General features: G+C 40.6%; 1 protein-coding gene across 1 annotated transcript; it reads right to left on the reverse strand.

Moving 5' to 3' along the window:
- Positions 1 to 2,163: 2,163 nt before the first annotated feature.
- On the reverse strand, positions 2,164 to 22,699 carry sap30bp (SAP30 binding protein). Its single transcript, XM_055057444.1, has 10 exons — positions 22,575 to 22,699; positions 21,206 to 21,315; positions 18,868 to 18,912; positions 15,417 to 15,456; positions 7,417 to 7,505; positions 4,981 to 5,072; positions 4,641 to 4,753; positions 4,502 to 4,560; positions 3,597 to 3,687; positions 2,164 to 2,804 (listed from the first exon to the last, which is right to left on the reverse strand). The coding sequence occupies exons 1-10, from the start codon at positions 22,666 to 22,668 to the stop codon at positions 2,626 to 2,628; spliced, it is 912 nt and encodes a 303-aa protein (XP_054913419.1). The 5' UTR covers positions 22,669 to 22,699; the 3' UTR covers positions 2,164 to 2,625.
- Positions 22,700 to 23,981: the final 1,282 nt, after the last annotated feature.

Consider the following 23,981-nt stretch of genomic DNA (forward strand, 5'->3'; position numbering starts at 1 on the left):
GGACACCAAAACCGGCTCAAGCCCCAGGGCCAAAATCCTCTTAAATCCGGCCCTGCGCCCGCTCCATCCGTTTGTGATCCAGCTACAAACCCCTGATTCCAACAGTCACACAAACAAACACACAACACATATTTGTTTGAGCATTAGGTGAACTAATAACAGAAGTTATTCTCATTGCTGAGAGAATAACTCAGCCTGCACAGAGGCTGTACAAGAAAAAGTTTTAAAACTTAAAATAACAAAAAATGACCGGATTAGAGTCCAAAGATTTAAAAAAAAAAAAAAAAGTTGAATCAGGGTAGAAACAGTAGCATCAGCTTTGAGACATGACTCCACCTCCCATTTCTCCCAGAAAGAGGCTTTGCGCTTCACCGGCTTTATTCAGTGGGAACCTAATGAGGGCCTTATGACGTAGTTCTGTATATTTCTATCAAAACAAAGGACTAAAACGAGTAGAAACCCCCCTACCTGTTCATTCAACATTGTGCTGCCGGTGCTCGACAGCAGGAACGTTCTCCTGTAAACTCAGAACGGGAACGTTCTCCTGTAAACTCAGAACGGGAACGTTCTCCTGTAAACTCAGATAGGGAACGTTCTCATGTAAACTCAGAAAGGGAACGTTCTCATGTAAACTCAGATAGGGAACGTTCTCATGTAAACTCAGAACGGGAACGTTCTCCTGTAAACTCAGATAGGGAACGTTCTCATGTAAACTCAGAAAGGGAACGTTCTCCTGTAAACTCAGATAGGGAACGTTCTCATGTAAACTCAGAAAGGGAACGTCTCGGGCGGTGTTGACAGTGAAAGCTGTGATCGGCTCTTTCCGGACAGGTTCGGCTCGAGCCTTGATCTGGGTGAGGCTCGCTGACCGGAACACCTCCGCTGAGGATGATTAAAGGCCGGGAGACGTCGCGCCGGCAGGGGAGACGTCTCAGACGGACTTTAGAGCGGCGGGAGAGCCGCTTCTTACACCGTCAATCCGGTTTATGACGTTCAAACAAACGTTTTGCCCCCGGATTTTAACAGCGTAAAGAGGGAACATTACGTATGCGCTACATGAACATCCATATTGCTTTACATACAGCGAGTACCTTGCAGAAATCATTTATTCACCCTTGAACTTTGCTATTTCTATGTTTATAGCAGCCTCGACACCTCTTCCTCTGGCAGCATCGTTACTGCATCACCACAGCTTGATGCTGCCACCACGTTTCACACGGTGGTGCGTTCAGGGCCACGCACAGCGCTGGTTTCTCTGTGTGCTGCGTACCTTCTTCCATAGCTTCTCATGAAAAGAAACAGCTGCAGCCACAAATGCTTGACAACTCCAGTCTGTGTTTGATTCATCGTTAACGGATCTGCAGAAAGATTCACTCTTCAATAACATTCTAATGTATCGAATATGCTTGACAGTGGAATCCGTTTTATATACATACATGTTACTTTGCCTTTAATTTTTCAAAATAAAGTTTTATCCATATAAACCTTTTAAACAGTATTGTTACTGAAGTCAACATAATCAGAACCTGATGTGAGCGACTTGTTTACATTCAGTACATTTCTTCACTAGATAATCTTCCACCTTAAATCAATAAAGATAAATGTGTTCATTGTAAAACAATTTAACGAGGCAGATATTTATCCGGTTGCAAGTGAGGGTGTGTGTGCGTGGGTGTGTGTGTGTGTTGCATCTATATAAATACGTCAAGAGCTCCACCTGTGCGAAATGTACCCGGCTGGTGTGAGACGGAGGTTCAGTGTTTTTTAATTTTTCTCTTCTTTTTTTTTCCCTGTCAGTGGTTCTGCATGCCGAACTCTGCAAAAACATGTTGCGGTACAAGCAGAACGCAAACATGCGCTTGAGCCAAATGGATGGCTTCTGTCACAGCTTGTAGCCAGAGAGGTGTGTGTGATTCAGCTGACTGTCATTAGTGATTCAGCTCCGAGCCTTCAGCTGGGCATAAACCTCACAGCCCGGTGCCAAAATCTCACCAGGGATGTTAGTCACCTCAAGCTAAAACATTTCTTCCATCTTCCAAAACACCTTAAAGAGCTACAAACTTTTGTGAAGTGTAAGGAGATTTCCTGAGTTTCAATAATCCAGTTCTTAAGGGGGAAAAAAAGAAAAACTCTTTAGGAAATGAACTGAGAGGTAAACAGAAATTCAAATTGAAAAGGTGACACCTTTTATTCCTGGTACAATCAATACACATGTCGACGTGTAACAATGAACTTGTCTGAAAGGTGTTCACTATGTCACAAACAAAAATGCAAAAAGAAAAGAATAAAAAAAGGTTTGCACAGAACCGAGAAACAGACTGCATTTCACTGCAACTATAGATATAAAAATAAACAGCTTTCCGTTCGCTTTATCCAGTCCGCTCAGGAACGCGCTCCGTTGAAATCGCTTTAAGTTTCCAGGCGTGAATCAGACACCACAGAAGTGTAATTTTGGCTTTAGGATGCAGTGGTGCATCCGGCTCCAGAAGGCAGTCCAGAGCTTTGATTAGTCCAAGTTCAGCAGAGGGTCTGTTGGTTCTTAGCATCAACACCTCAGTCCAACGGGATCCAACGGGATCCGCCTGGATCCGTCGCTCCTTTGATCCAACACGTGGCCTTTTCTGCTCACTGCTTTGCTTTCTTTAAGATGGTGCCCACCGCAGAGATGACAGTGGTCTTTGTGCCGCTAGCCGTGGTGGTTACCGACACGACGGCGGGAAGGGTGGCCGTGGTGGTGATGAGGGTGGGCTGGGCCAGGGTGACGGGGATCGCCGAGTCCCATTTGCTTTTCCTCTTCTGGGAGTCTGCAGGCGGGAGCGAAACACAAAGCAGAATCACAACTAATGCTGCATTAAGAGTTGATTAATCATCATTTTATTCATTAGAGAGGCTGGCAGGAAGGAGTAGCTGTGAGACGCTAGATGGGTTTCCATTACAAACGTGCGCAAAACTTTGTCCGTGTTCCTCTAATAGTGAAGCAGTTTGTATCTATAAAAAAAAAAAAAAAAAACTAACAGCCCTAAATTGAACCCAGAATTCACCAAATTAGTAAAATGCATCCATTTACAAATGAACAGCAGGGAAAGCAAACTGTGCTGGAAAACTGAAAAAACAGTATCTGCAAGATGCAGCAAGCAGCACGGTGGTGGCAGCATTATGATGTGGAGATGGTTTTACTCAGCAAGAGCAGCAGAGATGCTGGTCAGAGTAGATGTCTCTGTTTGCAACAAACAGAGCAACAACTGAATTGTTCAGATTCCACGCCTCAGAATGGCCCAGTCAAAGCCCAGATCTGACTCCAATAAAGCATCAGAAGAAAGAGTTTCTGTTCACAGAGGTTTGTCAGACAATATGGCTGACACTGAGTTATCTGCAGATGTTTCTGTGTCAAGAGGAAATTTTGTGGGGTATGAATACTTGTGTAAACCATTGAATCTGGAATATATTAGGGTTTTTTGCTTAAAAAAAAAGACAAACAAGAGTAAAACAGCCACTGCCACTGAAAATCTGGGGGGGGGGAAATTCTTAGAACCATCAAAAGTTTATCTAAGAGCAGTTTCATTTTCTGGGGTGAAGTTTTGTGCAGCGAGTGTTACCTGTGGAGGTGGTGGTGGTGCTGCTGCTGGTGGTGGAGGCCGCTGTGCTGGAAGGGTTGGTGCCTTTCTTGGTTCCCGTGACGAACTCGATCTGAAGAAAACACATTGAGACGTCGCTGAGGAGCTGATCAGAGTCTGGGGACCATGAACTCACTTCAAATCCAATATTTTATAAATTGTGTTTCCACTGATTGCGCATAGATATGCAGACTGGAATAAAAATGGCAATTTAAAAAAAAATCATCCCCCGAGCTGGGACGATGTGATATTTTCCACAGCATCTAAATTAGGATATTTTGCGAAACCGCATTGGAAAGACTTTTTTTTTTTCCACAACCTGCGAAAAAGCCAAAGAAAACGACAGGAGGCGGTAAAAGCAAGAGATAACAATCCTAACCCTATCAAACTTATTCGCGTGTAATTTTAATTGCGTTATTGATTTATTTCATGGAAAAACAACAACTGCAAAGTCGTTAGCCAAACATTGACAGATGGAGATGCGCCGCAGCATTTTATCTGATGCTGCGGCGCAGCGCGGCAGCGTGTGGCACATTTCTAACCACGGGGATTCTCATCCACCTACTTTCTCGCTCTCAGTCACAGACAGTCTGACGCCAACAATATCACTAAGAGAGAAGAAGAAGAAGAAGAAAAAAAAGTCTGAAGAGCTCAGTTCCACCGGAGAAAAAAAAAGAAAAAAAAAGCTGACGCACAAGATCCGAGCGGGTTACAGCCAAGCTGCAAACCTGCACTGGGTTGGGCCGTTACGAGAGCCGAACTTGGCAAAGGCGACTTTTGCTTCAGATGAAGATTGTTAAGTAAAAATGAAGCGCAGCTGGTGGAGACTTGCCCATGAAAAAAAAACAGACAGCATATTTATCCTGCCTTTTCTTTGTTCGGCTCACCTTGGTCCGCTCCTTCTTGGCCTTCTCCAGCTTGTCCATCTCCACTTTCTGGGCTTTGGCTGGAAGGAGAATAATAATAATAGTAATAATGATAATAACAACGATGGGTTCTCAGCTGGAATTATGACGGAGATCGTACCGAGAGCTTCGTAGTAGGAGTCTTCAGACCAGCCGTGAGAATCAAACATGTCTTTTGGGTAGTTCGTCCCCAGTTCATCGATTCCACAAAACTGAATAAGCTTCTCGTAAATACTGAAAGGAAGCCAATGAAGTTGGGTCAGCGACAAGCGGCTCAAATCGTCAGATTGTCTCAGAAAGGATGAGGCTGCATAGTGTCAATGCACTTGTGTGGTCTTTGCACTCATAATGGGGAGGAGGAAGGGGGAAAAAGAAAAGAAAGAAGTGTATCTGACAGAAAGTGACAGCCTGTGTGGGAGTGTGTGCATCACTGGCATGTGTTCCTCAGCTGAGCTGCATACCTCGGGTTTCTAAATTCCTTTTTCTTCTGGATGTGGCTGTTTGTGTCAAAGTCTCCGTGGAGTTTTCTCTCGTACAGTTTGTAGATCTTCTCCTGTCACCACACGAGCGGGTCAGAGAACGGAAACAGACTCAACGTGTCAAATCATTGATTATTTCTGCAATATTTTTCTGAGTCAGGATATATTTCTGATGCCACAGTGGAAGATTCAACCAAGCTCCAAAAGAAATACAACATCACTACTCTTGGACGACGTTCAGTTTTACTTTGAGGTGAAAAGAAAAAAGGAAAATCAGGCAATGCTATTCTAACAGCTGGACATTTATTTTAAAATGTATCTTTAAAAAAACTATATGTTGTAAATAATGGATTTTTCCACCCAGATTAAATAGGAGAAAGCAAAAAAGTTTGAATCTAGAGCGAAAAACTTTTTCTCTGAATATTAAGAATATTAATGCAAAATAATATCAATCTTCAGTCGCATCGCAACGTCCTCATGCAACAGCTGAGATGTTCGCAGCATGGAGCCTCTTCAGCATCCGTTTCCTCCAAAATCCACACCCGAATTCTTTCGCTAAAGTAGGATCTGAGCGAAATGGACTTGAAATTCTTTTCATCGCAATATTTTGTGGCATTTAAATTAAAATAATTATGTCTGGTTGGTTACAGGCAGAGCCTCAAAAACAAAAGAAGCTTGCTCTCAAAGTAAAGGTTGGGCGGCACTAGATAAGCTAAATGATCTAAATTATGACCAATAATTATTTGTATTTTGAAATGCAAATGTTTCATTTCGTAATGATCCTATGCAACCAAATACGTGAGAAACCATCAAAGATCCAAACCAATTTCAGTTATCCTGCATATCTTTGGGGTTTGCAAATATTTTCAATTGAAGTTGATTAGTCATTTTTCATCAGTCATGTCATTCCCTAAAGAAAAGCAGGAAGAACTCCAAGAAGAACAGCTTCAGACTATCAGAACGAGGAAGCGATGGTCACATCCAGACCAACACCACCAAAATCCAGGAAAATATGCTGCCTTTCTCTAGGCATCTTTAAATCTTTTTTTTTTTTTTCCCCCAGGTAGATCCAGAATCTCCAACCCAGATTGCCAGATTACTTGAATACTGCTGAACCCAAGTTCACAAAATCCAATCAAACTAGAAACTAAAAAGACACACGACCTCCTGCTGCCGTGACCTGAAGGCAGGGACGTGCAGGGCGCTCGGGTGAATCAGACAGGTGGGGGAGTGCCGGCCCTGGGGCGACCGTGTTTGCCGGGCGCTTTCACAGTCAGCTGTGTGTCCTGACCTGCCTTAGCTTCTCGCAAAGGAAAAAAAAAAACTTGAGCGCCGCTCCGAACGCGGCGGCGAAAAGCTAGAAAGAGAGCAGAGGTGACTGAGAAGAAGACGCTGCTCTAATTAAAGGGGAGACGCAGGATTTATGTAGCCACCAAAATATATTTCTGTTTCCAGAGGGGGCGATTAAACATCCGAATCTATTCATTGGGTGTGTGGAGAAGAGCTTTTGTAAATACTTGCAGCTTTTATCGTCCCATTAGGTCTGAGCCATAAACCGTAAATCAACCGACAATGAAGTTTATGACAATGGCCGACGTCATTTTGCCCGCGTCGGTATTTTCTGTGTTTTTGTCTCTGGCTGTGTAAAGCTGTACCATCCAGTCTGTAACGAGTTTTGACGGTGAGGTGAGAAAAATGGAGAAAATGTCGGATGTTGAAGCAACGGCTGAAACGATTGATTAAATCAACTGTGATAAATCGATTAATCGTCAACTAATTTAGTCATCAATTAGTCGTTACCTAATAATATGTCAATTTGCTGTTAAAAAAAATTATTCTCTGAGAATTTTTCCAAAAAATGTACAAACTGACTTACAGAATCAGATGCTGTGGTACTTTAGGTAATAAATGTTTTTATTTAAAAATTTGATAAAATATTTGTCTATTTGCATATTTCAATACATTTTTAATGTATGACAAGTCACAAGTGGTTAAATACAAAATCTGTTAACGTCCATTGATCCTTATCGAAGTGAAGTGCTCTATAATTTATAATAATTCACTTTATGCCATTTCGCCCAGCCCTAACTCCCACTTTCACATGTCAAGGTTTCACATTTGTCTACAGAAGGAAATAGTTTGTCAATCTTTCCGTGGGAACCAGTGTCAGTCTTATTATTTCACAGGAAGCATTGAGTGTGTGAAAGTGTTCATTTCACTCTCTAAGTAGCCTGCAGAAAATACGGCCTCTTAAACGAAGCCCAGACAACCACACCCTCACTGCCCTACCCTGATAACTTCGGTGTGTTAAGCCTACTCAATCCTGACGACAGCAGCAATAATTACGTTTTTACTTTTTTTTTTTATGTTATCATGGGTACTGTTGATGTTCGGGGTTTTGACGTTAGGGCCGGGTACCTGTAGTTGGCTGGAGCAGCGTCCCGCGGGTTCGGGGGGGATTCGGATCTCGTCGGGTGACATGTTCCTCACCTTCTCTGAGAAGAGCGCTGACAAAAAAAAAACAACAAAAAAACAAACATGACTCCTATGTTTCAACCTGTCTTCACATGAAGAGGCATTAACTGAGTAAACGCTCAAAGAAAGTTGGTGAACATGGATTTTTTTTTACTTGCTTTCTAAAACATGGGGTGTGTGTGTGTATTATGCTAATCTAGCAGCGGGGAATTCCTGTGCACCCTGGTTCTAAGTGTAGGTTTCACAGTGCGCACACTGCAGCCAGGGAGTGAGTGGCTGCTGTCAGGGCTTGTACGGAGAGGGGAGGCTCCTTCCCCTCCTTTTGGACCCGTCGCTTGTTCTGCTCTGCTTCCCCTGACTCCAGGCCAGGCATTCTTTTCTGTCACCGCTAGATCTCAATTACACACGCGCGCTCCTCACCTTCACTCACTGCTGTCTGACACACTGCAAAAATGTGCCATCAGTGTGTGTGTGCGTCTGTAACAGCAGAAGTGAGGAACACAGACGGGTTAAAACTTGACTCGACAAGACCATTTTCTGAAGCGCTGACTTGGTCTCGGCGAACATTTGATCTTATAAAGAAAAAAAAACATTGGAGGAAAATTCCACTAAAACACCAGGCTTTCAACTAAGTCGAGACTTTACAGTAGAAGCAGTAATTAGGCCCGAGCAGCTAAGCGCTGCGAAGGCCTATTGTTTTCCTACTGTTTCTTATTCTTATTATTCTTCCACCCAAATGAATTGGCTTTTTGAGGGCTTTATCCTATTCAAAAACTCACCAAACTTGGCGGACGCATAAAGGGAGTTTCAAAATTTTGTATTTTAAGGTCATTGCAAAAATCGCACAAGAAACGGCTCAAGAGCGCCACCTTGAAATTTTCAAAGGACCCTTTGCTATTCACTTACTTTATCCTAGAGACATGAAATTTGGTACACTTGTAGAGCTCCCCAAGACGCTCAAAATTTACAATTAATGTCATAGTGCAAGTATCACAGGAAGTCGGCCATTTTGGATAGAAGTTCGGATTTTGAGCCCATTTTGCCGTTTACAGCCTTCATATTTGATCTATCTCCTCCTAGGGATTTTGATTGATCGGCTTCAAACTCGGTCAGTCTGTTGATAAGGCATGTCCCATCTAAAGTTATCTAAACGGTGAGTTTTGAGTGCTGAAGGGGGGTTAGCAGGGTCAAAGTTCACCTACTCGCCGTAAAAAATAAACTGTTATATCTCCTACACAGAAACTCACACAGGCACCAAAATTACTGTTGTTGATCATCATCGGGTCTACTACAATACCCTATGGTCGAATGATGACATCACTTAGGCCACGCCCCCTGAGAACAGGAAGTGTCATGTTTTACTGTCAACGGTCGCTATCTGACCCCTTTGACCTCATCAACCTGAAACTGTGCCCAGACACAGAAAACATGTTGGTGTATTGAGGATTCCAACCCCGACCAGCTACGATGGAGCAGGTGGCGTGGTGGCGTGGCGAAGTGACCTGTAACGCCATCGCCATACGTTTGGCTCTAAATTCCACATTTTCAGGCCCAGCTGCTGCAAACTCACAAGGATGGATCTTCATCCACTCCCCGACAGGAATCCATCACAATATTTGGTGGGCGTGCCTAATTTCTCTATAGCGCCCCTAGAAAACTTTAAATGATCAGCCCCAAGCCATGCTTTAACCTACAATACGAAACTTTGTACACATGTGTACCTTGTCAGGACATACAAAAAAGTCTCTTGGAGCCATGGTCTAAACCCCACAGGAAGTCGGCCATTTTGGATTCAAGTTCGGTTTTTTACTCCATTTTTGCCGTTTACAGCCTTCATATTTGATCTATTCCTCCTAGGGATTTTGATTGATCGGCTTCAAACTCGGTCAGTCTGTTCATAAGGCATGTCTCATCTAAAGTTATCTAAACGGTGAGTTTTTGAGTATGCTGAAGGGGGTTAGCAGGGGTCAAAGTTCACCTACTCGCCGCAAAAAAATAAACTGCTATATCTCTACACAGAAACTCACAGAGGCACCAAAGTTTGAGTGATTGATCATCATCGGGTCTCCTACAATACCCTATGGTCGAATGATGACATCACTTAGGCCACGCCCCCTGAGAACAGGAAGTGTAATGTTTTACTGTGAATGTTCGCTATCTGACCCCTTTGACCTCATCAACATGAAACTGTGCCCAGACACAGAAGATGTTGGTGTATTGAGGATTCCAACCCCGACCAGCTTCGATAGAGCAGGTGGGCATGGCGGCGTGGGAAGTTACCTGTAACCCCATCACCATACGTTTGGCTCTACCACATTTTCGGGCTCAGCTGCTGCAAACTCACAAGGATGAATATTTATCCACTCCCGACTGGAATCCATCACAATATTTGTAGGGCGTGGCCTAATTTCTCTATAGCGCCCCCTAGAAAACAGCAGCCCATAGGTTATGTTGTTATTAATTATTTAAATATACATTATTATAACTTTTATATATATATAAGTTTATTTTGTGGGTTAAAGTACAAACATTCATTCATTTTTGCTAGATATAATACAAACAAAGTCATTCAGCAAACTTAACACACAGCGAAGTAAGAACACACTGGGGTCAGTGTTGATGGAGTACCGCTGGCACCTTGTGGCGAAGTACTGGTACTGCTAGTGCAATACCAGTATTGCACCAGCAGGAGGCAGTGGTACTCCATCAATGAGAAAACAGAGACGCTACGTAATAACAGTCAGCCGGCGACAGCTGGAGCTGCGACGTTTTCCTGAACATTTTGCCTGCTTTTTGGAGCCACAGAACTGGACTATGCTCAACATTTGCTTGGATTTTGGAGTTGCAAATCCGAACCACGCTTTTGAGCAAGAAGTCTCTGTTGGACCGGAGTTGGAGAAGTTTAATGGGCTCTTTGCACCTCAGGTTACACGTTCGGGAAAAAAAAACGGCTGAAATGTTTTGCCAAGGTAACAATTAATAATGTACATCGATCCGAAACCCCAACAAGTAAGGCAAAGAAAGGTTTTAAGATGTTCGCCTCGTTATACATTCACAGATATGAAGGTGAGTTTTATTTTCTTTAAACTGCTAGCACAAGCCTGCTAGCTTTCTAGGAAAAATCTGCTATTTAATTATCTAAAGATTTCTCAGCCATTCTAACGGACACTGTTTGTGCCTTATTTTCCAGCATATTACGTGTGTTTATTGTTAACGACAATAAAGCAGCGGGGAGGGGGGGGGGCAGATTACAGTTCAGACTTTTTGCTTGAAGTATGACGAAGAAAAACGAGCAGAGCTTACTCTGGTATCGGAGTTCTAGTTCAGCTGACTGTTCAGATTCAGAGTTATTACTTTTAGAAAAATATGGCCGTGTTGCTTAAGGTTTCTGTGTTATTTCGTTTTATTACTTTGCATGCTTGTTGTGAATGGCTCATTAAGACGGTGTTTAGAGCGGTGTGTACGCGTTAGCTTCAAGTGGTAGCTTTAACTTGTAGCAACGAATATTTACAAGCTGTCTTAATTGAGGATGGCTTGGAAATCCATGAAACTTAAACAAAGTGCATAGTATTGTTTTATTTGTGTCTTAAGTACGACTTTGTCTTTTATAGCAGTCATAGTTTCTGAAAGTGGAAAAAAGAGCCGCATTTGGGTATACAGTTGTGACGTCAGCGCGGCAGGTGCAAAGAGCCCATTGCTGTTCGTTTAAACAGTCGTAACTCGCGGTGCGGTGAGTAATTTATTCCTTCCTGCTGGTTCTGGAAGCCGTCATGTTTGGAACAGTTATTCTGAGGAGGATGCTAACCCAATGCCTGAGGCCTGCAACGTTTTTAATGCTAACGAAGCGTTTACTAATTCAATAAACTGAATAGTGTGTTTGATACATCCAGTTTCATACATTCAGAGTTATTTGTTATTATGTATAAGATGTTTAAAATGTTGTTTGAAAGAGTTCGGAGAAAATGCTAAGTATCTTTTACCGATCCATTGGGGTTGTAATATTTAGTTGCAGCACTTCCTGTGATTAATACCTAATAATGGGTGGGATTGAGCCTGTGCTATTGTTCTAATGTGCTGAAAGTTAACTGTGCTCTCTTAATGTGCATTGCCATTGGTTTATTACTGAACAGTGCGGTTTATTAAACTGATACATCTTAACCTTCACCATTTTCCTGACTCATTTCACGATAACGTCAAAGTTGCACTGCATTTAGATCTCAGTTGTAGTTAACATCAAGCATGTGGGTGTGGCTTAGTGTAAAACTTTCACTATTTACCATGAAACATCAACATTAAATGACTTCCAAATGCAAGATCACAGCTGCATCATCACACTTCCTCTGTCTTTCTAGAGAACAGCCCTGAACACATTTCCATGGTCACTTGATGACCTCACTGTAGCCCCGCCCACTTTTAAGAGGCAGTCATGTTTTTTCTGCTGTATGTTTTACTGTTATTCTATAATTTATATGGGTTTCATCATGTGAATACTGACTAAAAACGATAATGATTAACTCTATGAATGCTGGCTGCTGACCGAACCGCAATGGGGTGTAGAAATGACGAACTGCAGTTCTTCGCCACGTACATATGATCGGCTCTAAATGACACGTGGATCATCGGACTGGCGCCAAATTGGATACGTATGACCTTTGTTGACCTCTAAAGAGCAAAACAGCATTGAAATGTATTTTGACTCCATTGCGCACCTACATTAATCCGCCAGCTATATCCCTCGCTAAACCAATGAATCTATACCACATTTTTTTGCATCGTGAAGGATAGCCGCCGAACGCATCAATGCGTACTGCCTGGTGGACGGGCGCGGAAACTGCGCAACAACTTCTGTCTTAGCACGTGCGCAGCGTTGATGGAACTGAGCAACAGCTTCCGCGGTGTGGGCGGAGGCGCTGAAAACTGCATGAGAGCTTCTGTGGTGGCTGGCGTGAGGCGGCGGTTGCTCGTACCCCGCGGTGGCAATAGGCCGGAGCGGCGCTTGGCTGCGAGGGCCGTTCGAGGCTGCTTGCAGCTTTAATTCTTCCTGTGATCTTTTGTCATGACCAGCCAGATTATTAAACCCAGGGTCCAATACGCGACCTGGAAAGTGAGCTGAGCTGCATTTAGTGTCTGGACCGGGCACCAGTTATAACCAAGTCCAAGTGTTTAAATTGTTAAAACATTGCAGCATAACCTTCCTAAATTATACGGTTGTCTTGAAGAGAAAGTGACCCATGGCTAGAGAGGGAGAGACAAACTTCGGGGAAATCGTAAAGATAATTGATAGAGTACTCGATTGCTAAAATATACTTTTACGTCAGCCCTATTTGTGACATTTTATCAGTCCACTTGTTTGCTGCTTAATTTGTCAGGCTAGCTGCTCAGATAGCTAGTCTGCAGTCTGCTGCTTTACAGACATGCTAACCTTAGCTAGCCATCTGCTGTTTTAATTAAGCGTGATACGTGGCACTCTTTTAGTTTCCTAAAGAACCAGCCAATCTTTATAGCCTTTCCTATTATAAATGTTTTTATTTGATCAAGAATGTTAAAATATGCTATTTTTATTTTGATTTTTTTTGTTTGATTTAAATCAGCTACATCAAATTTTTGGATATGATAGAGAGGACTAGTCCTAAATGTAGCTTGTGATCATTCTGCCTGAGTTGTTTCTGTAAAAGTTTCTGCTCTCGCTTGTTTTAAATCTGGGTAAATACTGAGTGTCATTTCTTCTTCAAGGCAACACTTTGACTCCCCCAGACACATCTGACACTTTGTCCTTTTGTCATCCAACAATGTGTGTTGCTCGGTTTTATCCTCCCGAACATTAAAAGAAATTCTTGAAATCAATTTTCCGCCTCTCTGACCCCCACGCATCGGAGCATGACCTCCCTCTGGGGCCTATTCTTCAGCTGACATATTATCAATCACCCCACTCTGGGTCAAAGGGTTGATTTTGCTGATTAGGCAGAAACACAATGCGTCCACATGCATATACAGGTTTTATTCAAACAATTTTTTTCAGGGAAACAGAAACATGGGAGCATGGGTAGCAGTGCTCATGTGTAGGTACGTCTGAAAATAAAAATTGTTGCCTCCAGCCACAACAAATGCCTGACACAACAAGTCTGATGACTCAAGCATTAGGCGGCGGCCTGGCATTTCATTAAAACACAGATAGGCACTTTCTCAGCTGGAAAGGGGGCTTACGCCACGGTAAAAAAGGCCACTAATCCACTAAAGGCAACCTGAGATCTACTGGATATCTGCAGCTTTCGCCAAACTCTCATCGAAGCAAAATAAAACTTCACTTGCTTCACTTTGGCTGGGCAGCGGTCAATAAATCACAGCATGCGCAATAAATAACCATGCTTATAAGTCGGCGCAGACTGGGGGAAAAAAATACTGGTACACATTCAGGAGACTGTAACATACAGAGAAAAGACTAGTTTGTTTCCAAATGACCATCTGTCTTCCAGAGGGAAAGGCGCGATCTGTGCCCCGAGGGTCTTTTTATGGACAGTGTCTGTCTCTTCGGCGGACGGACAAAGAACAGAGACTTCAGCCCTGGTGACGGGGCGCTTGGCCAGAAACGCTCTTGACATTTACTGACGGAAAAGACTGCGGAGGAAGAGCTCCACCGCTGGAATATCAAAGACCTAAAAGCCTCGACACTGATGCTGATCTGTGGTTTAGAAACACAAAAACACCTAAGAATTCGTTTCATTTGCTTTATTTTTGCGTCACACGGGGTCTTCAGACGTATCCAGATCGTGGAGTGCAACGGCAAACGGTAAGGAGGGAGGTTTTCGGTCAGGCTGGTGAATGAAACCGCTCCCTGTATCAGTCACATCCTGTCTGATCTGATGCATACATGCCCATTTCTGCAGGCGAACAATTATTCATCAAACACTATCAGCTTCTTGTTAACTCCTGATAGTCCGATCTGCTTGGCAGCTGCCAAACGGTCCAATTAAACCTGGTCTAGTTAATGGATCATGTATTAAATGCAACTAAGAACCTGCAAACATGAAAGATCATAACATCAGATCCACACTCTATAATGTTCAGGTTTTACACCCTTTTCCCACAGAAAAGTTTAAGTTCAATACAAATAAAATAAATGTAGGATATAATTTATTAATGTTACTAATAAAGTCTTGTGATGGTACTTTGGATTCTACAGTAGGGACAACGTAAACTGAAATATTACAAAATGTTGTATTTTGAAATGTTTCCAGCTAACTCAACAAAACAAAGTGCTTCGGGATACCAATCTGTTTTTTGACAATGTTCTGCTCTTAACTTCAAGAGAACCTTGAACATGCTGGAACAGGTGCTAATTGGGCTCCAACATCAGTGCCTGACCTCACAAATGAGCTTCCGGAGGAATGGTTGAAATTCTTATAAACTTACCAGAGGAGTTGAAGTTGAATAATTGTTGTCAGGAGTTAAAACTGTGTTTGTTACTCTTAAAATGTATAAAAATGATTTGCTAAATATACGATGATGTTTAATTAGTATTTTTATGAGTTTGTGTCCTGACTTTGCTGGCACGCCATAATATATATTCAAAAAATATGCAGAAAATAGTCAGCTTCTTTTACTTTGATGCTGCTTTAAGTATAAAACAGTGAATGTATAATAAACATATGCTACCGTTACATTTATTGCTTATCCATTTCTGTACTATTTTTGTCTCGTTTTTTTGTTTGCTTTGTTTTTTGTTCTTTATTTTTGACTTGCGTATGGAAAAGTTTTTAAAAAATGAGTCAAAAAAAAAACTTGGCTGGCATCTTATTGCAAGTTGGGGGTGTAACTCAAGTTTGTTTAGCAATAAAGTGCATGATATCCCATCCCGGTTTATGAAAAATATTTCTAGGAAACAATTACTGAGGATTATGAGCTCGTTTATCTTTGGGAAGCTGTCACTATTATATATTACTCACCAACAAGCTCATTGGGGTCCTTCTTCTCTGCTTCTGATGTCTGTAATTAAAAAAAAAACAACAACAACAGGGCGGGAGGAAAAGGAGAGAGACATAGGAGCACATTTAGATTTTAAATTGGTCTGTGTTAGGAAATGTGAAAAGCAGAAGAGAGGAAACGGTGAATCTGTGAGTCGGCTCGAACAGTTAATTTCAGTGCAACAGATTAAGGCTAATTTTCCACCAAACGTAAGCTGGTAAAAATAAAAAAAAGAAGAAGTTTGGCATAGAAGCAAATTGTACAAAACAAATTGTACAGAAGGATTGTAAATGTTTTCGGTTTCCAGAGAATTCCTCGGCTCAGCCAGAGGAGGAGTCTTGAACAATCTCTAAAATATGCCCGGTGCGGTGCCAGCACCCTGAAGGTAATCCAGGTCCAACACAACAGTGCTATTATTCACAGGACACGAAGCATCGCCTAGCAACCACGCAGGCACATCAAAGGATTTTCCCTCGCCAGGAGAAGAAGGGAGGAGGTCAAAGTTCAGGGGAGCTCTGGCGAAAGTGACAAACGGAGTGTGTATGCCCGGCAAACGCAATCGGCACTACGGATGAGAAATCGGTCACGATTCACTGATCGCTTCCTTAACGATCGGTTCTCACTTAGCTGAAGTGACACGTTCTAATTTTCAAATATGAAAAAAAACTGAAAAGTTGAATGAAGTTGCCTTAAAGTTCAGCCTGAAAAGCAGGTGAACGCACTTTTGTGAGAGGTAGAAGAGTGCTCTAATGATGGCAGAATACTGACAGCTTGTTCCAGTTAGGTTTTCCATCTCACCAACAAGCTAACTGTTATGTTTTGAAAACCAAAGCCAAGTTTCTGTAACAACACTCTTCAGGGTGAGTGCTGTTACTGAAAGAAACTCAGATCAACCGTTTCGAGTAACAGTAAGGAGGATAAAAATTAAGTCAGAGGAAGAAAAGGAAGTTATCTGCAAAATGCAGAGAAGTGTCTGCTTTTCTTTTAGGCTGAGAAAGAGACAGACTTTTCGCAGATAACAGGAAGGCTAAACAGAGAAAAACAAAGTTGCTCCATTTTATCTTTTGAAACTTCTCGCCAAAGCTTCTTAGTTAACATGTTGGACCGGAAACGATTGTGGCTCATTGAAAATCTCAGCGTTAAGTTAAAGCTCAACTTACTTTCCAGGGAGTTCATACAGACAGGGAGTTCACTGCTCTAATTAGTAACACAATATCACAGGCAAATAACTCAAAATGTACTGTATTTTTGTACAATATGGAGTTGATACCGAAAGGATTCACAGTCCTGGCAGATTTGGGCTTACAGCAGGGCTAGACAATTTAAAAAAAAAAAGAAATCAAATATATTGCGATAGACATGTGAACAATATAAATGGAGAGATAAATCTTCACAGAACCACTAAAAATACCAGGAAATATCTCTTTGATGTATTGGGAAAAAAAAGTTTTTTCCAATAATTATAGGAATCCAAATAAATAATTTGACCAGCTGTTTAAGGTAAATGTAAAATTTCAACCTTTTTAAAAATATTTTTATGCATATATATATATATATAAATATTTTTTTTTGACACTGCTTCTACATCATCTTTTGAGAAATGCCCATTTCATTTCTTTATAGAATCAAAGTAAAATGTTTGGTTCAACTGTAGCTCTTAAAAAGAAATGTAAACTTGAATAAATTAAAATTGATACTCTCGATACAAATAGTGCACTAATCCTTGCAGTGGACAATGATTTCTAGTCTTGTAGGTTTGAAATCAACAATTATACACAAACTTTAACATGTTGGCAAAAACATCCGTCAACGTTCGCCTCTAAAACCTAAAGAAATCCTGGAGACGCAGAGCAGTAAAACTCGGCTCTCCCATAAACGTAAATATATTTGACAGAAATATGCTGGAAATTTTTATTTTTTTCTGTGCTGGTTTCCCACCTACTCATGATATTACATCACCTCAGCATTCCTCTCTATGCTGCACATGCTACCAATAAAAACCAGCCGCACAGAGATGCTGTGGAGCTCCCACCTTGGAGAAAAGAAGAAGCATTTCATCTCATGTATAATCTAAATTATTAACAGATCATTTTCAGAAGATTTTATATTCAACCCATTTTCCGCTATGACACTCATCCCCAACTGGGCTTCTTATGAAATATGACCAAATCGTCGGTAAGCTGCCTCCTGCTGGCAGATAGTATCTTTTGGAATCACATAATTGCATTTCCTTGCAGTGGACAATAATTTGATAATATTAAAATCTATGCTATTGGTTGTCAAAGCAAAAATAAGAAGGGGAAAATAAATCGAAAGACAATCCATAAGAGACGCCGGGCAGCAGACAGCTGCTTTTTGTCAAAACATAACAGAGGTTATGAAGCGACAAAAAATGGCAGAGGGGTAAACTCATCAGCATCTGGAATGTGCTTGCATCTTAAAAAAGCACTTTTCTACTGTTTTTGTTGTTTAAAAGATACATTATTCTTCACTTCATGAGACAAATTCACTGACTTTGCTTATAAAAACAGACTGAAACATACTTTTAGTGTTTTATTTGATACAAAACTCTATCCTAAGGTTTAAGACTTTTAAGAAAAAAAAAGTAGGACAATTAATTCGCAAAACCTCCCTGTGTACCAACACTGTTTACTCTGGAAGCCAGATATTCCGCCTCTTTCCGAGACCCGCGAGCCTCTAGCCTGGCCACAAATGTCCAAACCGAGCATAAAACAAATCAATGTCACAAAAAAAAGAGAGAGAAAATGACAACCAGGCCGTAAATTGTGAAACAGAGAAGCAGAGAAGTTTCACAACGGCACGTTGCAGTGAGCGAACGCTGACAGTCATCAGATAATGCGAGCAAGCAGAGCCAACAAGCATCTATTCTTCTCCTGTCAGCTAATGAGCATAATAAGCAGCACAAAAACATGCGCTTTCTACAGCGAGACAGCAGCATACATCACACCAGATCAGATAAAAAACATGTCAACATTAATGCATCGACTTGTCTTCCTCTGAACATGATTTTCTGCTCTCTGTGTACAATCTCAAGCGTGTCGGCACACGAGTGCTGGAAAAAAATGCTTCGATCACAGAACTATTTACACCGACGGTGCCGTTGTCAGTCTTATTATAGCAGACGATGCTGATCAGACTACAGCCGGGTTATAAAGCAAAGCCTCAGAGGGCGCCGCCCTCCTGGTGCTTGCACTCCGACAGCCTCCGCTTCACAGCCCGACATGTTCAAGGCGCAAAAATGTGGCGCGACTCAAATTGTTTTCAGCGAGTAACCCCGCTGAAAGGCTTGAGACACAACAAATCCGTTGTTAGTGTAACATCCAGACATACATGATCCCACAGCACCACCTAGTGAGCAACATCGACTTCCAAATCTAATCCGCCCCCAACCACAGGTCGTCGTTCAAATACCTCCACATCATCTGCGTCCCTCCCCTCGTCTGATTCGTCCATATCCTATGAAAACAAAAACGCACAGGGTTAACACTGTAGGGCCGGGGGGTCAGAGGGCAGAAGACCAGGACAGGGGCCAGGCAGGCAACACAAAGGGCTCCAATATAGTTAAACATTATTTAGCTAACTTTATAAAATAGGGACAGACTGAACTTGTTTGAACTACAGACTCATTAGGAGATGTGACTTTATGACTGTTAATGTTAACTCGCTTTTTAGGCCTGCAACTAATAATTATTTTATTTTAGATACATTAATTTAGTGATGCATTTAACATTTTTTTATATGTCAGATGCATGATTATTCTGATAATTAATCGATTAAAAAATCAATCAATCAATCAATCACTTGGCACATTCTCCAGATTTTTCATTTAAGTATTTAAGTCATTTATACACAGAAAAGAAAAAAAGAAAATACAAATGTAACATGTTTTTATGTTCAATGCAAACTGTATACATGGTTTCGCCCAGAAAACTTGGAAGTGTGGTGGTTGAGCACAAGAGCAGACATTCAGTCAGCAGAGTGTCGTGTTTTTGTCCTGTTAACAATTAATCGCTTACTAAATTAGTTGATGATTATTTCAGTGATAAATTAATCACGATTAATTGTTTCAGCTCTTCTCTCTTTAGCTGCTGAATGATTCAAACATCACCTGTCAATAGTTAAATTGGCAGTAGAGACTCTAATGTGATCAGTGTATATGGAGGTCATAAAAACTACTGAAGTATAAAATTATGTTACACAAAATAGCTTGAAAACAGCAAAAGGTACAAACATATTTTTAACAATCTGGCTTCACAATAAAACTGCTGCCTTGTGTTGTTAAAACTTCCACTTGATTCATTTAATCATTTCTCACATTATTATAAAAGCAACGCAAGCCATTGTTTTCTTATGACAAATGATTCCAACATGGTCTGCAACCAAATTTTTAAAAAAAACAAAAAACAAAGTTTCAATGCTTGCAGAAAGAAAATGCATCTCATCCAAAAAAATAAGCATGACGCTCCAGGCTTTATGTTTCTATAACTGTCTGTAAATACTCACACCTGGCAAAATACAGTAAAAAAAAAAAAAAAGAAAAGGAAAAAAAAAAGTAGGGTTCAGTTTAAACCTGACTGTAAATCTTAACCTGGCCTAGCATTATCATTAAAAAAGAGAAATAGAAATGCTCCAGACTAATTTATTAGCTCATTCTTTTGCTCTTAGAGGATAAAACAGCTGCCAGGATACGAATAAAAACAAGTTAACTCTTTTCGAAAATTAACAGGAAACTAGGAAATATCTTTTTTGTAGTATGCCTCATGATGCAACAATCACTTAATCAGCAATCTAAACAAGACAATTGTTGCTTTATTAGCTCAAACTGGTGAGAATCTTTACTTTTTTCCCTCCTTGTTCAAGAAATCTTTTTAAAACTCCAACTTCTTGAAGTTCCTAAGACAATTTTTTGTTTTTTCATTACTATTGTTTAAAGTTTTATTAAAATTGGAAGGTTACGCTCATTTGCTCTGTTGGATAAATGGGCAAAATCATTTCATTCCTAATGGATTCAGAACAAGTACCCATATTAATGCACCTGCAGAATGATTTTCTCTCTTTTACAGCCAATGTTTGTTACATTTAATTGTTAAAGTAAATGTATTTACAAATATTTTGACATTTCAGACCAATGGGAGGACATTACAATACTGGGGAAGCAAGAAAAATGAGGAAAGTGTCGGGTTAATCACAACTGCATTGCCATATTCGGGGAAAAAAAATAAAATATCAAGGAACAAATTAACGGTTCAATTTTCTCTTGAGCACCACAGGCTGCTGATCAAGAACAGCATCGAAACTGAGATCTCCCAGAATCATTCGGTCTAGAAGTGCATCAACCGAGATCCTCTGCTTTTGATTCACCTTGTATGAGTTTAAGAAAAATCTGATGAAGTTTATTATGGAGACATCCTTTGATGCAAAAAGAGCAAAAATGTATTTTCTTCACTTTTTGTTTGATCCAAAACTACTCAATCAATGAAGATGAACCTTTTTTATTTTTTACAGTTGAAACTGGACTCGACAGGTCAGATCTGAAAACAAACCAAAACTGCTGGTCATCCTTGCAGGACTGAGCATTCAATTTATCTTACAAGGTCACGTTTAGTTTTTATTATTTCAGTGAAACAGCTGTACATTTGCTGAGAATTACTGGACGTTTATTTCTTTTTTTTTTTTTTTTCACTTGAGACTGATTTTAACGGCAGCTAAATTTAGCCAGTGAAGACGCGTTCAGAGCTCCAACACTGACCGAGTTGCTGTCGTGGCTGTCCTCATTTCCAGATGCTTTATCTTCAACATCCTCTGTCCGGTTCAGGTCGTCGTCTCCATAGCAGTAAACAAGGCCCCCTACAAGCCCCCCTGCACACAACACACAGAAAACGCAGAGGTCTGACACTTGTTCAAGTTGATAATTCCCCAGCTTCCCCTTTTAAAAACTATTTTTTATTTGCTGTCGTGGCTTGGAGTTAGTAAATTAACATGGAAACAAATGATTTATTTGCTTAAGCATTATTAGGGACACAGCTGGGATAGGACATAAAATTTTTCAATCTGTCCAAAGCAAATTTGATTTATTTGTGAGTGACTAACATTGTTTAAATCAAATGAATACACCAGAGGTCGAGCCAACAGGCCGACTACAAAAGCAGAAGTGGCTTGCCTGATATTTGAAATACCAAAATATCACATGCCACAAGTTTTTGTTATTGCAACGTTGAAAATGTTCTGATTTACGGACGTTTCATGATTTTGTGTGTGTGTCAATACAAGTGCAGATTCAGAGTTTGTCTTGTTTTTATTAATCGATTCTGAGATTGGTATTAGGTTTTTAGACAATTTATTCCTACTAATAAAGTTTTGCTTCCTTCACAAGTCTTTTAGAGCTACGTTTAATGGACATATTGAAAGGGAAAAAAAAGATTAAATCATGCATTTCTGTAATGATTACTCCGTTAATGCCATAACTTTTCGTGTAATGCTAAAAATTGAAAGACACAAATTACCCAGGATTTTATTTTTTATTTTAAAACGCTCTCAACGCTGTTTTTAGTGTAGAAAAATCCAGGTTTAACCTGTGGTGGTGTTTTAATGTTGGACCCCTTCTGAGGTGAATAAAATGTTTTTTTTAAAGCCTTAAAACTGCAGTTTCATAGTCATGATGGTGTTTTTAAGGTGGCTTGCAGAATCCATTTGGAAAGATTCAACAGTTTGACTTTCACAAATTAAATAACGGCTTCACATTTAGTGTTTCATAAAGTATGTAACTGGTGTAACACAATTTAGGCATATTTTTACATTCCTTCTAATTCAGACATTTATTTAACACCAATAAACATCCAAACAAATCATCAAATAGTTGAGCTCACGACATGAAATACATAACCTGGAATAATGTACTGAAATAACTAAAATACACGGAAAAATTACAGGATAAACTACAGTTTAACTACAATAATACCAGATTTAAAATAAACTAAGGTTTATAAACAACTAAAACCAACAAAAAGTGCAAAGTAGGTTAAGCTAACTGTTAGCCTCACAGAAATAATTAACAAATGAATATTGTGCTTTATTGTGATTAAAGCTACGGTAATAATAATGCATTTTAATTAAATTACCTGAATCTTCTGGTTCTGGGTCGGAGTCGGGGTCCGAATCATCTCCATAAGCTGCTAAAGATGAGAGCAGATCGCTTTTTTTGCCACTCGCCATAACTGTTTCAGTCGCATAAACGCTTCGGGGCTGTGAGCGCACACTAAACACGTCACCGGACGAGAAGCTTCAGCTGCGCAGTGAAGCAATGCGCAGAAAACCGCCCCATCGGAGCTACGCTGGGAAATGTAGTTCTTTGTCGTCTAGTTCTACGTGGTGCTGTGAAAACTACAGAATATTTATGTTGCTGTTTAAGGAAAATGTATAATATTGAAATGTGTAACACAAATTATGCGTCTATATCTGTATTGACATTAATTATAAGGTTTAGCATCCAAGCTACATAGTAACAATGCAACATTATTAGAACATGAAGCAGCGTTAGCTGATATTTTGAGTTCTAATGCCAAACAGGGCAAATTTATGACTCATAAAACATCTTTATTACAATGGCTCTTAAAACACAGTGGGAAACAACGCTTAGGCCTGGATTTACTTTTCATTAGGCCACATACAGTAATAAACTTTAATATATTTTAAGATTGTGATAGATGAACACAAAGCATTGTGTGTTTGAAGTCATCCTGCTACAAGGTGAATATCCAAGATTGCTCTGTGTTTATCTACATCTTTCTGCTTCCCAGTCCCAGCTGAGGGGAAGCATCACCATAGCATGATACTGTCACCACCATGTTTCACAGTCATGGTGGTATTTTTAAGGTGGCTTGCAGAATCCATTTGGAAAGATTCAAGGAACTTGCTTTTGGTGATCTCACTATTTTTGTAATAAGGCCAGTGAAAATAAAGAACAAACATTTTAGCTATATACTTTGAACTTGACAGACTGTTTTAAACAAAACGCTGTGACTCCGACTTAAAATGAATATTTTTCCGTATGTGCAAAAGTCCCTCAACAGATGGAAAAGTGACACCAAAATTTAAGTGCATTGAAATATGTGCATGAGTCTAAATCACTGCATTCTTTGAGCTCTTCCTCGGTTTCCTCTTCTTTTGCTTTGGCGCTTTTGAGCTTCTGCAGCATCCGTACAGGAGAGCGAGGAGCAGCAGAGACAGAACTCCCAGTGCGAACAGCCCGATGACCACAAAGCCGCCCACCATCCATGGGTCCAGCTGCAGATGATCCAGGAACCAGTCCACCCACTCGTCGGGTGAGCCAGTGGGCTTCTGGTTCTCAGCCAGACTGCAGGGGGGGACGAATAAACCACACAACAGATCAGAGCGAGAGATAGTCAGCTTAACAGTTTTATTGGGATTTTATTTGCTACTCCAACACACATGAAGTGCCCTTCCCTTTGATACCCCTAAATAAAATCCAGTTTTAGTGATTGTCAGAAGTCGCCCAAATTTAGTAA

The sequence above is a fragment of the Poeciliopsis prolifica genome, unplaced genomic scaffold, assembly GCF_027474105.1.
Source record: "Poeciliopsis prolifica strain line A6 unplaced genomic scaffold, Auburn_PproV2 SCAFFOLD048, whole genome shotgun sequence".
NCBI classification, from domain to species: Eukaryota; Metazoa; Chordata; class Actinopteri; order Cyprinodontiformes; family Poeciliidae; genus Poeciliopsis; species Poeciliopsis prolifica.

What these genes read in the sequence shown, in the direction of transcription:
- sap30bp (XM_055057444.1), bottom strand. Translation starts at nt 22,668, where the DNA reads ATGGCGAGTGGCAAAAAAAGCGATCTGCTCTCATCTTTAGCAGCTTAT. An exon ending in CCCAGAACCAGAAGATTCAG is followed by an intron (nt 21,316 to 22,574) that starts GTAATTTAATTA and finishes TGTTGTGTGCAG; the next exon opens with GGGGGCTTGTAGGGGGCCTT. An exon ending in CTCCTACTACGAAGCTCTCG is followed by an intron (nt 4,561 to 4,640) that starts GTACGATCTCCG and finishes TTCTCCTTCCAG; the next exon opens with CCAAAGCCCAGAAAGTGGAG.